Source organism: Drosophila willistoni (genome assembly GCF_018902025.1).
Source record: "Drosophila willistoni isolate 14030-0811.24 chromosome 2R unlocalized genomic scaffold, UCI_dwil_1.1 Seg167, whole genome shotgun sequence".
Lineage (NCBI taxonomy): Eukaryota > Metazoa > Arthropoda > Insecta > Diptera > Drosophilidae > Drosophila > Drosophila willistoni.
Window position 1 is genome coordinate 23,095,199 of NW_025814050.1, and position 13,827 is coordinate 23,109,025.

At 37.8% G+C, this 13,827-nt stretch overlaps 4 protein-coding genes across 4 annotated transcripts; 3 read left to right on the forward strand and 1 right to left on the reverse strand.

Annotated features, from left to right (window-relative positions):
* Nucleotides 1-2,306: 2,306 nt before the first annotated feature.
* Nucleotides 2,307-4,663, forward strand: LOC6651766. Its single transcript, XM_002074239.3, has 4 exons — nt 2,307-3,489; nt 3,552-3,704; nt 3,766-3,949; nt 4,007-4,663. The coding sequence occupies exons 1-4, from the start codon at nt 2,749-2,751 to the stop codon at nt 4,327-4,329; spliced, it is 1,401 nt and encodes a 466-aa protein (XP_002074275.2). The 5' UTR covers nt 2,307-2,748; the 3' UTR covers nt 4,330-4,663.
* Nucleotides 4,664-5,987: 1,324 nt separating this feature from the next.
* Nucleotides 5,988-6,956, forward strand: LOC6651768 (acylphosphatase-2). Its single transcript, XM_002074240.4, has 3 exons — nt 5,988-6,294; nt 6,443-6,569; nt 6,754-6,956. The coding sequence occupies exons 1-3, from the start codon at nt 6,231-6,233 to the stop codon at nt 6,866-6,868; spliced, it is 306 nt and encodes a 101-aa protein (XP_002074276.1). The 5' UTR covers nt 5,988-6,230; the 3' UTR covers nt 6,869-6,956.
* Nucleotides 6,957-6,964: 8 nt separating this feature from the next.
* Nucleotides 6,965-7,632, reverse strand: LOC6651790 (cytochrome c oxidase subunit 6C-1). Its single transcript, XM_047010558.1, has 3 exons — nt 7,567-7,632; nt 7,194-7,369; nt 6,965-7,135 (listed from the first exon to the last, which is right to left on the reverse strand). Exons 2-3 carry the CDS (start codon nt 7,364-7,366, stop codon nt 7,072-7,074), a joined length of 237 nt encoding a protein of 78 aa, XP_046866514.1. The 5' UTR covers nt 7,367-7,369; nt 7,567-7,632; the 3' UTR covers nt 6,965-7,071.
* A 350-nt stretch (nt 7,633-7,982) lies between these two features.
* Nucleotides 7,983-10,465, forward strand: LOC6651825 (N-acetylgalactosaminyltransferase 4). Its single transcript, XM_002074242.4, has 4 exons — nt 7,983-8,624; nt 8,683-9,025; nt 9,094-9,522; nt 9,584-10,465. Exons 1-4 carry the CDS (start codon nt 8,065-8,067, stop codon nt 10,238-10,240), a joined length of 1,989 nt encoding a protein of 662 aa, XP_002074278.3. The 5' UTR covers nt 7,983-8,064; the 3' UTR covers nt 10,241-10,465.
* Nucleotides 10,466-13,827: the final 3,362 nt, after the last annotated feature.

A 13,827-nucleotide genomic window follows, 5' to 3' on the forward strand; every position in this document is an offset into this window, starting at 1 on the left:
GATGGATGGACGGATGCAGAGGGATAAAAAGAGGTGGGAGGATGGGGTGGCATTGCATTGAAACGTGATTTGACTGCACTTGGGAGTTGTGAACTTGAAAATACGTATAAATACATACATATCTCGCAATCCGCTGATCTTGAAATCTATCACTATTATATCCAAATGTCGAAACTGACCAACTGCCCAACTGCAGCTAAACGAACCAACGAGGAAGTCTTGCTGCGCAGCCGCTGCCACTAAATGAGGCACCCAGCAGGGTTTCCATTTAGCCATTTCTATTTAAATGCGAATGAGCTTGACCCAAACTAGTAGCAAGCATCGTTCATTGTTTAGCAGAGCTAAAAACCAATGCCATCCCAATGCGATGGTGTCCCCCCCTCCGACTCCTTCGCCTCCTGCTCATCCGAAAATAGTGTGTTTAATTATCGCACAAACCAAAACCAAAGACAAATCAGAAACATCCTGCTGCCGTTGCTGTAGGTTGTTTTTTTTGTCTAATTAGTTCGAAAGCGTCGCTGGGCTATTTTTGAACGCGACAATTCATAATTGACAGACAGTCAGACTGTTTTAGTTCTATTGGTTTAATTTGAATTCAGTGAAAAGTGCAAAAAAGAAACTCACACTTTGGATCTTTTATGCCAAGATGCAATACTAAATTGTTGCATCATCGTTTTGTGTCGCTCCGTTTCGTTTTGTTTTGAAATGTTTTAGTTGATCAACTGTTTGCCATGCCCCTGACCTGTGCCCATGACAAGTTCAAGTCTCTGGATAACTTTCGCTTTTATTTCGGTAGCATTTTACTTTAAATCAAAGCTCTTGTTGTTAGAGGGCATTCTTAAATTGAATCTATTAAGTACTTGAGATAAGTCATAGCCGCACTTGAGCAGATCTACACGTTTTTTCATAAATATATATACACTCATATACATTTGTATATGTATATGGATAGGGGCACTCATCCTCAACAGACAATTGTCATATGTTTGACGACTATTAATGTGACAATCCCTGCTCAGGTGATACGGCCCATATAACGGTCACATTGCCAGGCAGAAATAACAGTTCCAATCTCATGATAACCCTAAATTAGTGTACATATAGGCATAGTCTTGAGGTATATCAATGATTCATAAGAAATGTGACAGATTTTTAGCAAGAACAATCAAAACTCTATTGTCAATGTTGAGGTAATCTAGTCTTATCTTTCATTTATATGACCAAAACAACATAATATACACGACTTTTTTTTTATATTCTTGAAGTTTGAAATTTATTTAAACAATTTTATTGCTTTACTCAATTATCCATAGCAACTGTTTTTGAGTCTTTGTGAATTAGGGAAATGGAAATATTTTGAACTACGATTTTAAATATTTCATTCTTCTAGATTCGTCTTAAATGATTAAACCATTAATTTTATCTATTAATCTACACAAATCTGAACACAAACAATAAGTTTGTCATTTAAAAGTCTTAACTAAAAAATGGTATTTATAATAAAACTTTAAGTACAAATGCTTAAAGCAAATAATGCTGTAATGCTTTGGAATTTGAAAAATCAAGCTTAAAATATATTGTTTAATTTAAAAGTTACAGGTTTTTGTCTGTAATGTTATTAAAAAGATCCATTCTCATTTGAAGTTAGAATTGAGCGATAAAAAATCAATTAATTAATTAATAATGCTAAACGATCGTTAATCTATAACTATATTGCTATGAAATCAACATACTATAAAGTCTATACTTAAACAAAGATCACTTATATTATTGTTTTGAATTATTTAATTTAATTACTTTTGGAAACTTGTCTGGCTCTCTATCTATCTATTTAGAAGGTTTCAGTTCTGATGAATATTTTAAAAACACATCAACTATGTATGAATTCTATTCAATTTAATATTACAAACCAGTTTCCTCAATATGATTCCAAATTAGTTTTTGTTTAAACTCTTTTGCGCTAAAATGTGTATGAGAAGAAGCCATTAGGTATATTAATTAAATGCGTTGTAAATGCGTTGTAATAGAAATTTGCACAATAAACATTTCTAAACAATCTAAAAGTTAATCATTAACCGGTGAATACTAGAATTTGGCAGATGATTTCATTCCCAGATAGCAATAGGGAAACATTTTTCCAGTGCCTACCATAATACTAAAACCATATATAAAAAAAAAACCATAAACCTAAAACCTAAATGATAAGCCAAAGATTCAAACCGAGTGATGAACCTGATAATAATAATTGTCTTCGATTTTTATTTTCAGGCGCCGCAGCAGCTTAGTGCAGGGCAGAGATAAGGTGAGAGAAGGGCCGAAAAGGGAAGGTGGCATTTGTTGTCAGTGGTCGTTGTGGATTTTGCATATTATACAATCCCAGACGAAGGACAGACGATTATATTACTGGGGGCATTTAACTACAACAATTATCAGTGCCAGATTATTATCAGTGCAGCGGCTACGGTGCAACGTTAAATAAGCAGGAGCATCGACAGCGGGAAGAGCTCTCCAGCAAGCCGGACGAACGGACGGACGGACGGACGAGCGGGCGAACGGACAGACGGACAGACGTCAAACACAATGTCAACATTTGCGATCCGCCTAAACCGAAACCATTGCGAAAACAGTCTCGACGCGCAGCTGAACAGTTGAGAAGCATTCGGGGTTCTTGTCGAGACCCAAGCTAACAGACATATCCGGAGAGCGAATCAGTAGCAATTAAATCTGAATTAGTCCAAACCATCAAATATGCTAACTACGGACAAATCCACAGCGGCGGCGGCGGCCCCGACGCCGATAATTGTCAGCAGCAGCAAATCACAGAAATCTCATTGCCATGGCCCATCGCCCTTGCCCATTGCTGCATTGGACCAGCATCAGCCTCATATCCATCACCTGCAGCACCTGCACCATCCCACCCACCCACACACAACACACCAAGGCCATGTCCTTGCGCCGAGCCAGAGTGAGAAATACTCGGCGGACACACCACGGCGAGATATGCACGAGCTTCTGCTGGAGCTGCTCGATGTGCTCATCTCCTGCCTCCTGGTGGCTCCCTGTGTGATTGCCTATTGGCGCGGCACCTGGGAACTGATGGGTGTGTTTCTCTTTCCCACTAGTCTGCCTTTATCCGCATTGGCCTCGTTTCTGATCGGAGGCCTGGGCCATTTTGTGTTCACCATTACGCAGAACTTTTTCAAGGATCACATACATCCGGATAAGCGAAGACTTACCTACTATGTCGTCTCGCGCCTGTATACGGCCATCTTTGGCATTGTCTGTGTCAATATGTGGCGAGGGGCTTGGATGCTCTGCGATTGGCTGACCAGCATTGAATCGCTGGCCATCATTTCGGTGGTCACGGTGGTGTCTCTGCTCTTTCTGGTGGCCACACGAACATTGCGTAATCTTGGTGCGGCACCTTACACCGTCACCATGGATCACAAAAGTGATTTCTTTGAAGTGGATACAATGTTTAAGATTCCGGTAAGCACTCACACGCACATCGATATCTTGGCGTGAATCTGATATCTTTTTCTTTCTCCAAGGGCTTCAATCAACCTGGTCTCTATGTGCTGGACACACTTTTCTCGGTGTTTGTAATAGGCAGTCTGGTGGTCATTGCCTGGCGCGGTGTTTGGGGCATATTTGATCTAACTCTGTTTCCCACCAACAAGGCAAAATCAGCTTGGGGATCACTGGTAAGTAAGATGACGCCCTCAAGAAGAAGAAGCCATCAAGAACAATCTTATACTCCTTCAGCTCATTGGCTATCTGACTGTTTTCGTGACTTTCGTGATCCAACCATTGATGCGTTATGTTTGCCGAAGAATCGATGGCATTTTGAAACTAATCATTTGTGACATTTACTATTTGATGTGCTTTTTCGGAGCTGTGAATGCCTGGCGTGGTATATGGAATTTGCTCGATGTTTATCTCTATCCAGGTAATGAGAGATAGAGGGAAACGTAAGAAGTCACTAAACCCCAAACAATTTATTTAGATAATCGCGTATTGAGCTTTTGGCTGACACACATCATTCCCTTCCTGATGTTGGCCGCCTTCAAGTGTGCCAACTCCATTCTGGTGCGTGGCGTTTTCATCGATGCCGAAGGTCCTGGAGCCGAGAGTGTTGACATTCCAATTAGTTATACGCGTCTTCATTTCCTACGCGAACGCCGCAAGAAAGCCAATCAGCCACCACATTATTACCTTAAGACGGATCAGGCCTCGTTTAGTGTCAAGCATGCGGAAAAGGATAAGGAGGCACAGAGTAGTCTCATCGAGAAACAGCCACACGCCCATGCCCAGGCTCAGATTGTGTAGAGAATTTGTTTTCGTTTGTTATCATTAATTTTCGTTTCTACGTCTAGATGTTAAACTAATGTTAAAAATGTTAACTAAACTTAATTTCAAATTTCATCTTTAATGAGCTTACTTAAGTGTGTGAGTTTAATATCTTGCAAAAAGCGAAGGCAATATACAAAAAATCAAACGATATTTGTTACTAGTGACGAAAGCATATACCCCATGCCATGGGCGTGTCAGTCAGCCCATGCCTACATTTTAGCCTTGTATATTTAAATCTTAATATGCGAATTAAAGAAATCTTTGTAAATAATAAATATATTAGTATTTACATAAACACATTTAACGAAGAGCTCAATGTTGGGTTTCCTTTACTTTATTCTTGGCATTTTATGAACTAAATTGAATTTTAGATAAATTGAATGGTTTGATGATTATATACTTTCATGTCAAGAAATAGATACGAGAAGCCAATATATATAATTTCGATTCCTAAGACCGAAAGTCCTGGTATCGGACCGATTTCATCTTCATTGTCAAAGTTATAAAGTGTCCTTTTCCAATGTATGAGTAACAGTATTATTATCTTTGTTTATTTTAAAACAAAAAAAGCTCCGAATTGAATTCCAAAACTCTTTCTATTTAGATTTTGATAGTTTAATTATCTCCGGAAGGCTACACTGCTATTAAAGGTCAGTTTTGAAAACACTTAGCTTGATATTTCACTTTAGTTTGACTTTTTTTTCAAAATTGTAAATATTAAAAAATTATAGCAAAACTAGAGTTTTACTTTGTTCATGTTTTGTGACAAATCTTAAACCTATTTGTTGTGCATTAATTAATATACATGGTATATAACGTATACGCAGTGTATTTCACTTGATGATCGGTGGAGTTTGCTGTGCGGTAAAAAAATATAAATTATTAAAAGCACATATATGTATATGTAACAACTGATATAGACTTCCATTTAATTCTTTCCATTAAAATAGAAAATCAAGGAATGAAGGCAAAAAAACCCCGCAAAAATGAAAATGCACACGGGTATATGTTTTAAGCAGTCATAAGTAAATAACCCAGACAAAACATATTGTTATTTATATATATAGGTGTATGGTACTGTATAATATATAGAAATTCAATTTCACTTTCAGACAATCGAAAGAATATATACACAAATGTGAAATTACAAAAATGTCGCATAGTCTTTAGCGATGAACTTGTCATTCTTCACATTGTTAAATGCTTTTGCCATTGAAAGCGAAAACAAATGATAATGGGTAAGACGGCTTTTAGTTATATTAGGCAATATTAGAATCTTTAAAAAGTACTATTTCATCTTGCTTAATTTTTAGGTTTTTGGCAGTATTGACAATAGAATCTACTACCAATCGAAAGATAAAATTTTTAGTTCTCTCAAGTCATTGCATTCTAATTTCTTTGTAGGGCATTCAATTGCAGTCGCAGATCGAATATAATTACCCCCAGCGGATGCTTTGCGTCCCCCTTGTTAGTGTTTAAAAATAAGAAGAACAAAAAGTACAATAAAATGCTAAAATAAATACGCAAAAGAAAAATCGAAAACGCAAAATAGAAAGCAATTGATATGTGTGGCAAGCAAAAGCGCAAATTTGTTGAAACTTGGCATTTTAGTTTAAAATTTGCGACGGTTTGTTGAAAATCAAATTCGGATACGCGAAAAAATACAAAATATATAAATATAATAAAACTTTACAAAAAAAAATAAGTCGATTTAGTGAGCTCTTCCAGTTAAAATGTATTGGGTAGTCCAGGCCCTTTAGATGTAATTAAGAAACCTTAACAAACTAATTTTCTGCGCATAAAAAACATAAAAAGAGTATTTACATAACCATTAGAAGTGGACATTTTGGTTAAATTCAATAAGAAATTTAATCGAAATGGGTATACCGGATATACGTCAATTGATTACGCTGGAATTTGAGGTGTTTGGTCATGTACAAGGTGGGCAGGTTTTTTTCTTTTTTTTTTGAGCCACAAGCTCAAGGCTATGAGAGCTAAATGCTATAAATAATTTTTGCCATAAAGTAGCTCGTTACTTGTCCTTGGCTTTGTTTCACCTAACAAGAACTCATTTCATATAATTTACCAGGCCTGAATTTTACAAAAGATACTCGCGAAAGATGCACGAAACTGGGGATCACGGGCTGGGTGAAAAATAGCAAACAGGGCACGATAGTTGGCAAGATGCAGGGCCCTAAAGAGGAGGTCGAAAAAATGTAAGTTTTAAGACATACAAAATTACACTATGTATAGACTCTGGAAATACAAATTTCATATTCCATTCTAACTAAAAATATCTTTCGTTCACAATGATTACTAAAGTATTTTCAAAAAGATACAAATCGTATTGTGAACATCAAAAACAAACTTAATAATGAATGTTATTTGTGTCTCTTATAGGGTAACCTGGATATCGAGTGAGGGTCCACCAGGATGCCAAATCGATCGTTGTGATCTGCGATGTCAAAGCAATCTCAATCGGCTGGATTACAAGGATTTTGCGATTAGATTTTAAATGTGTTTTACTTAATTTGTGTGTTTTGTTTTGTGCCTTAATTCGATAAGTTTTGTAAATAAAGAAACGTTTTAGGATCAAGAACAAACAAGACAATTCGACGGGGGGGTTATTTGAAATCTATTTCAATTTTCAATAAAGCAACATCTTTTGGCTTATACTATCCATGTCCCTAGTCCCTAGATACTAGTTTCTTTAGTCACTTAGCAGGACTGGAAACGGCCAGCGGCCTTCATGCGCTCAAAGGATTTGTTAGCATCGTATTTCCTAAAATAAGACGAGATTTTTAAAAGGTGCCTTATATTTGGTTCTTTCTGTAGCTTACTGATAGAAGTCAGCATAGGCTGCCTTCTTGGGATCGTTGACGATGATTTTAAAGGCAACAGTCACGATGGCAGTCAAACCGAGGGCCACGGCCAGGTTACGCTTGATTGTGGCATTATGCAGACCACGGAGGACGGGTCCTGCGCTGCTTGTTGTTGCTGGAGTGTTGGCCATGGTCTGCAAGGAAGACAAAAGGAGGAAATTAAATTACGTAACATTTTTTCACGCCCTGCAAGAGCACGAAGAATCCAAACACGACTGCAAAATCATTGCAAATAGATGGGCGTTAGCTTCTCCATTAACTACTTGTTTCGGCAATTAGGTAATTAGTTTAATAATCTGCACATTTACTTAAAATTTACAAAATGCACAACCTTAATGTATGGAAAATCTTTCGCAAATGAACGTTATCTAACACTGAACCTGATGTTTCATTGGGTCAGTGTTAGAAAACGTCGATTTGTTATCGGTTATCGGAGCAACCAACTGTCGATTTCAAACTCAAATCCAATAGATGGCGCCACGTCAGTGCTTATATCTAGAGGTAGATGGCGCCACCGTGACGCGCTTAATTTAAAACTTGTGTTATTTTGAGTTGCAACAGGTCAATCTATATCAACCAACTACCGGTGAGTTTACAACTAAAGCATCTCTTTACACGTCAGACAAACAAATAAAAAAAAACGGCAATGATATTGATTGTTAGTGAAGAAGCATGTTAAATATTCACCAAATCAAATTTGTCTCTTCTCTTCGTTATCTCGATGCGATAATGTCTTGTCTTTGCCAGCTAATTACACTAATGGATTTCTTTGCCACGCCAATCGAAACTACCTTCTAATTGCCTCAACTACGTGGAATAGAATTCGGAAATGGCAGCATTTCCTAAAACAGACTTCGCCAATGCAGTTGGTGGCACGATGGCCCTGAAAAAGCGTTATGTAAAGCGTCTAGTGCGCAAAGTGATATTTCTCCTGCTCACCATTGCCTTCATCTCCTTGGTCACCACCATGATAGTGGAGAAACGAATGCGACCTGCCGAAACCAGCGACGAGGAAGCGGAACTGGATCCCAATGGTGATCCCATAACACAAGGCTTTAGGGCTGCAAAAATTGAGCCCACACGAAAAGCTCCGCGACCACCATTCCAAGATCGTAGTTTGTACAGAGAAGAGATCGAAGAGGCAAAAGTTGTGGATGATAAACAATTCAGGTTACCCACACCGGAAGGCGAGCGCAAGGATTGGCATGATTATGCTGCCATGGAAGCTGATAAATTACGTACGGGCATGGGAGAACATGGTGAGCCTTCGCACATTGATGCCCAAGAGAAGGAACTGGAGGATAAGATTTACAGAATGAATGGTTTCAATGGCTTACTATCCGATCGGATATCTATAAATCGTTCAGTGCCCGACGTTCGAAGAGAGGAGTAAGTAGTAATCTGAAATATGTAATCTCATTAAATCTTTTACCATTTCGTTTTACAGATGCAAGAGCCGCAAGTATCTTGCCAAGTTGCCTCAGGCCAGTGTGATCTTTATATTCTACAACGAGCATTTTAACACCCTGCTGAGAAGTATCTATAGCGTTATAAATCGTACGCCGCCAGAACTACTAAAACAAATCGTTCTCGTCGACGATGGCAGTGATTGGGAGGTACTGAAACAACAATTGGATGACTATGTATCCCTGCATTTTCCCCAACTTGTGCATGTGGTACGAAATCCAGAGCGACGTGGACTAATTGGAGCCCGGATAGCCGGAGCCAAGGTGGCCACTGGTGAGGTGTTGGTCTTTTTTGATTCTCACATTGAAGTCAACTACAATTGGGTAAGATCTTAAAGTGCACAAAAAGAGAGAATAAAGAACAAAAAGTTTTGTTCACATGTTTTTTACAGCTTCCTCCATTGCTTGAACCGATTGCAATTGATTCCAAAATATCAACTTGCCCCATAGTGGATAGTATTGAACATAGCACCTTTGCCTATTCCGGCGGACATCAAGAGGGTTCACGCGGAGGCTTCGATTGGCGTTTCTATTATAAGCAATTGCCGGTTTTGCCTGAGGACTCTCTGGATAAATCTTTACCGTACCGCAATCCAGTCATGATGGGCGGTCTCTTTGCAATAAACACTAAATTCTTCTGGGATCTGGGTGGCTACGATGACGAGCTAGATATCTGGGGTGGTGAACAGTATGAGCTGAGCTTTAAGATTTGGATGTGCGGCGGCATGCTACTAGATGTTCCCTGTTCAAGAGTTGCTCACATATTCCGTGGTCCCATGGATGCACGACCAAATCCTAGAAACTACAACTTTGTGGCCAGGGTAATCCTAGTACTTTGATACTAGATTCAACAAGAACTAATGTCGAGTACATTCCTTGCAGAATCACAAACGCGTAGCCGAGGTCTGGATGGATGAGTACAAGGAATATGTTTACACTCGAGATCCGGAAAACTATGAAAAAATCGATGCTGGTGATCTAAGCCGACAACTGGCCATTCGAGAGCGTTTACAATGTAAATCTTTTGATTGGTATATGAAGGAGATAGCCCCAGACTTTTTGATCAAATACCCACCAATTGAACCACCAAAATTCGCCTCAGGAGCCGTACAGAGTGTGGCTTACCCACTATTCTGCCTGGACAGCCTGGGCCAGACCTCTAACAATGCCGTGGGATTATACTCATGTGCCGCCAATCTCACTTTTCCCCAGGCGAATCAGAATTTCGGACTCACCTCCTTCCGAGAAATGCGTCTTGGTGAGGAGGGCGATTGCCTGGATGTTCAGGATAATCATCCGAATGCCACCATATGGATGTGGAATTGCCATAACCAAGGTGGCAATCAATTTTGGTATTACGATCGAAATCATCAATGGATAGTTCACGGCAAGAATGGACATCGGTGTATGGAGGCCTTTGTAGACGACAGTGAACGCTCGGTATACACGAACGACTGTCAAGAGAACAATCCGCGGCAACGTTGGAAATTTGCTAATGTCAATGACCAAATGCTGGATAAGTTCTACGAGGGACAGTAGTCCTTACGTCCATCCAATTTGAGGTGTTCGAAATAAGATTATTTTATATATACATAGTTCATTGATCGATGCGAAGGTTCTGAAAGTTCGTTAAATAAATTATCTTTTCCAGTTCCACATATGCTTTATTCAAGCAACGACAGAAAGTGAAAGATGCTGTATGCTAAATAACCCTCCCCCACCCCCCACACACATATACATATATGTATGTTATTCATTGACTAAGCCGAAACGTACATACATACATGTATATAAAATAAAGAAATTGTCTGTCTAAAAACCTTATCAGGCTATTGAACTCCCCCTTACAATCCCAGAGACGTGTAAAAAATGAAATCTAGAGCGTCAAGCTGTCTCGGCTTCGATTATTGCAGACTCGAACTTTGGATTACATCAGTAAATACATTTTAAGATACTGAATACAGAAATGATATATTTTCAAAATCATGTGGACTATGAATATTTAAGAATCTCAAGATTTATTGATATTCGTATTTTAGGCAAACAATTTTTCTGTTTCTGTTTTGTTTTTCATCTCTTTTGCATAAACAAAGTCAAATGATTATTTTGTTTCGGTTTTCTTATTTTTTGGTCGCTCTCTCGTATGTGGGTCATCGACACGTCACTCGAGACAAGGCAATTGATAGAGTATACATATGAGACTTAAAATGTGACTCTTGTGCAGATTTAAATTAAATAATGAATTGTATAAATTACAAATATATTTCTAAATTAACTTGATTTTATTAATACTCTCTTTCATATAAATATTATAAGGGGTTTGCTTTTTAATGAAATTTATTGAAATTTCAAATATCTCTCTACCGCTCCCATTATATAATATCAAATAAACTAAATTTAAAATTTGTTAATTGTTTTAGATTGTTTTAGAACCTTTTAGGATAATCGAAATTAAAAAATAAAACATAAATAAATTTATTATAATTACTTGGGATTTTTTTTAATAATTAGAAAGATTAAATTTGTAAAAATCAACGAAACAAAAGGTAGTAGGGGTAAGTAAGAGATGTTGGTTGTTAAATTTTTGGAGAGTACAATATTGAAGTACATATTTAGTCAATCTTGATTTCGAAAATTATAAAAGTTTAGTTTTTACGTATCAAAAACATTTCCAATAGCCGTGACTATTTAAGCATAAGTAAATATCTTACAGATAAAAAAGTAAATTCAACTTTTGCAAAAAGACACAGTATACACAAGTCGTTATACCATTCGATATTTATATTGTTTGCCTCGATCTGTGTAAACAAACTGAATTTGCGTTTCATTCACAACTATCATGTTATTTGAATAGAGAAAAAATAAAATCTAAATATATTAGGAACCCTATGTCGGAGCACGTAACCGGACTGACAATTTCATCAGCCACCACGAAATTATAAGGAAAATATATATCATGTTTTCAAAATGCTCTCAGCCTCTTCTATTCCTCTTGGTCACCCTCTTTATTTTTGCCGGGTTTAGACAACAAAATATCTGAAGACGCATTTTCCTTTCTTTCTTATTTTGACTGCAACGCAATAGGCAATGGAACGGTCCTCTCCATCATCTGCACTTCTCCTAGTGCGCAGGTACAAATAAAAAGCGAAACTGAAATCCAAAACTGGTTTATGGTGACAGAGGGTTGATAAGCCCTAATGGAAAAAAGAATGAGATAGAGAGAAAGAGAGATATGGAGTGGCTGAGAATCTCTAGAGCATAGGCCGGCACCGGCACCCGCACGTAGGGCAGGTTTTCTTTTTGGGCTACGTGCTTGATGACACGGCAAAAAAAATATTACCGTGCGCCCTGTGCCTCGTCTTTTGTTTACAGTTTTTTTTGTTGTTCGGGGTCACCACCAACTTAAGCATAGATTTCGTTGGGGCCACCCCATTTAAACAAATTGATAGATTTGGGTCACTCGCACTTAGCATATAATCTTTTTCTTCTTCCTCTGGCCCCACACAAAAATCTTCCACAAAATTTTAGCAAATTCTATGTTTAACATAAATTATAGCACGTGGTTCCGTTAATACTGACCTTGTGTATTATATATAAATCCCATTGGTTCAATAGTGGGCGATCTCTATTTTGCCATTGTGTCCCACATATTGTTCTTGCCAAAGGTATATAGGTAGGTTTAGATCAACACGTGGCGCCGTTTACATGCCCTCAGTGGATGGCGGTGGGGTGCCAAAAAGCAAATTACGTCGAAGCATAAAGGTGCCAACGTAAACAGCTTCGCAGAAAAGACGAAGAAAACGCATTTACATGCTCTTCCAAGCATTAAAAATGAAATGAAAATTGTCGTCGTCAATAGCCGTCCCCGTGCCGGCTTCCGCCCCCGCATGCTAAATCGGCCGCTCGTGCCGATTCCCACACAAACATATACATATGTATATACTTATACTCGAACCGAAATCCTCAAAACATACGTCAGTGATCGGAGCCGGCAACGTGCCATTATGCTAATTATACATAAATAAGTATATTGACTTTATCCGACCAATTATACACTGAGAATAACAATTGGGACGTCAAACGTTAGTGTTAAACTAATTTCCGTGGTGACGAAAATGCGATTCGAACAAACGACATAAGAATATATTTAGAAACTTTTGATAAACTATCTCATAAAACAACAGAACTAATGTTTTTTAATTAATTCTAAATAAAAATAAAGGGTTTCCTTTGCACACCCAAATTTATGTAGTTAACGTAATTTCAGTGTCAAAAACTTTCATCACCCATTTTCATACAACATCATGCGATTGCTGTTACCTTTGTTTCGCTTCAATCTTTCAGACTTCTTCTGATACATCGTTATTCCCCTTGTCTATGTGGCCTTTTAAACATACCTGACTCATCAGACTATGAATATGAATTCCATTGATCACGTTATCATTAGCAAATTTTAAGAATCGATTGCATCAATTGATTGTTTGTTTGTGTATGTTTCGTTTTTAAATTTTCTTACTAACTTAGTCTGTTTACCAATAATAATATGGGTATTAAACAATAACAAAACACGACACAAGATAAACAAATAACAACAACTGGCTCTGGGTTAGCTCAAGGCCTCCAACCCTCTTCTCTCCTCTCACTCTCACGGCGCATATTGCCGGAAAGCCCCCCTCATCCTCTCTAGAACCGTCTAGGTTGGCTATGCAATGGCAAAAACAACTGCAGAACAAATATTTTGTAATTTTTGGCAATGCCGTCTCTGAGATACCCTGTATTGATTGGATAATCCATTCTCATTTATGGAAACATTTTCTATATTTCCATTTTCTATATGAAACCGAAGCCAAATATGTTAGCTTGTATTTTTTATTTTGTTTTGTGATTGTGAATTTATGTATAAACGAAACCTGTAAGATTCTAGACGTTATGCAATTTTTAGTCTAGGTACTTAGACTTGTTTATTGATGCTTATCAAGTAAATACACATACCTAGGTATATACAATGCGAGGTATTAGGTTAGGGATCGCTCTACTATATATTTTTCTTATAAACTATTTGAATAAAAGTCCAATAATATGTATTCAAAGATGTTTTCCCAAGTGACAACAAAGTTTATAAACTT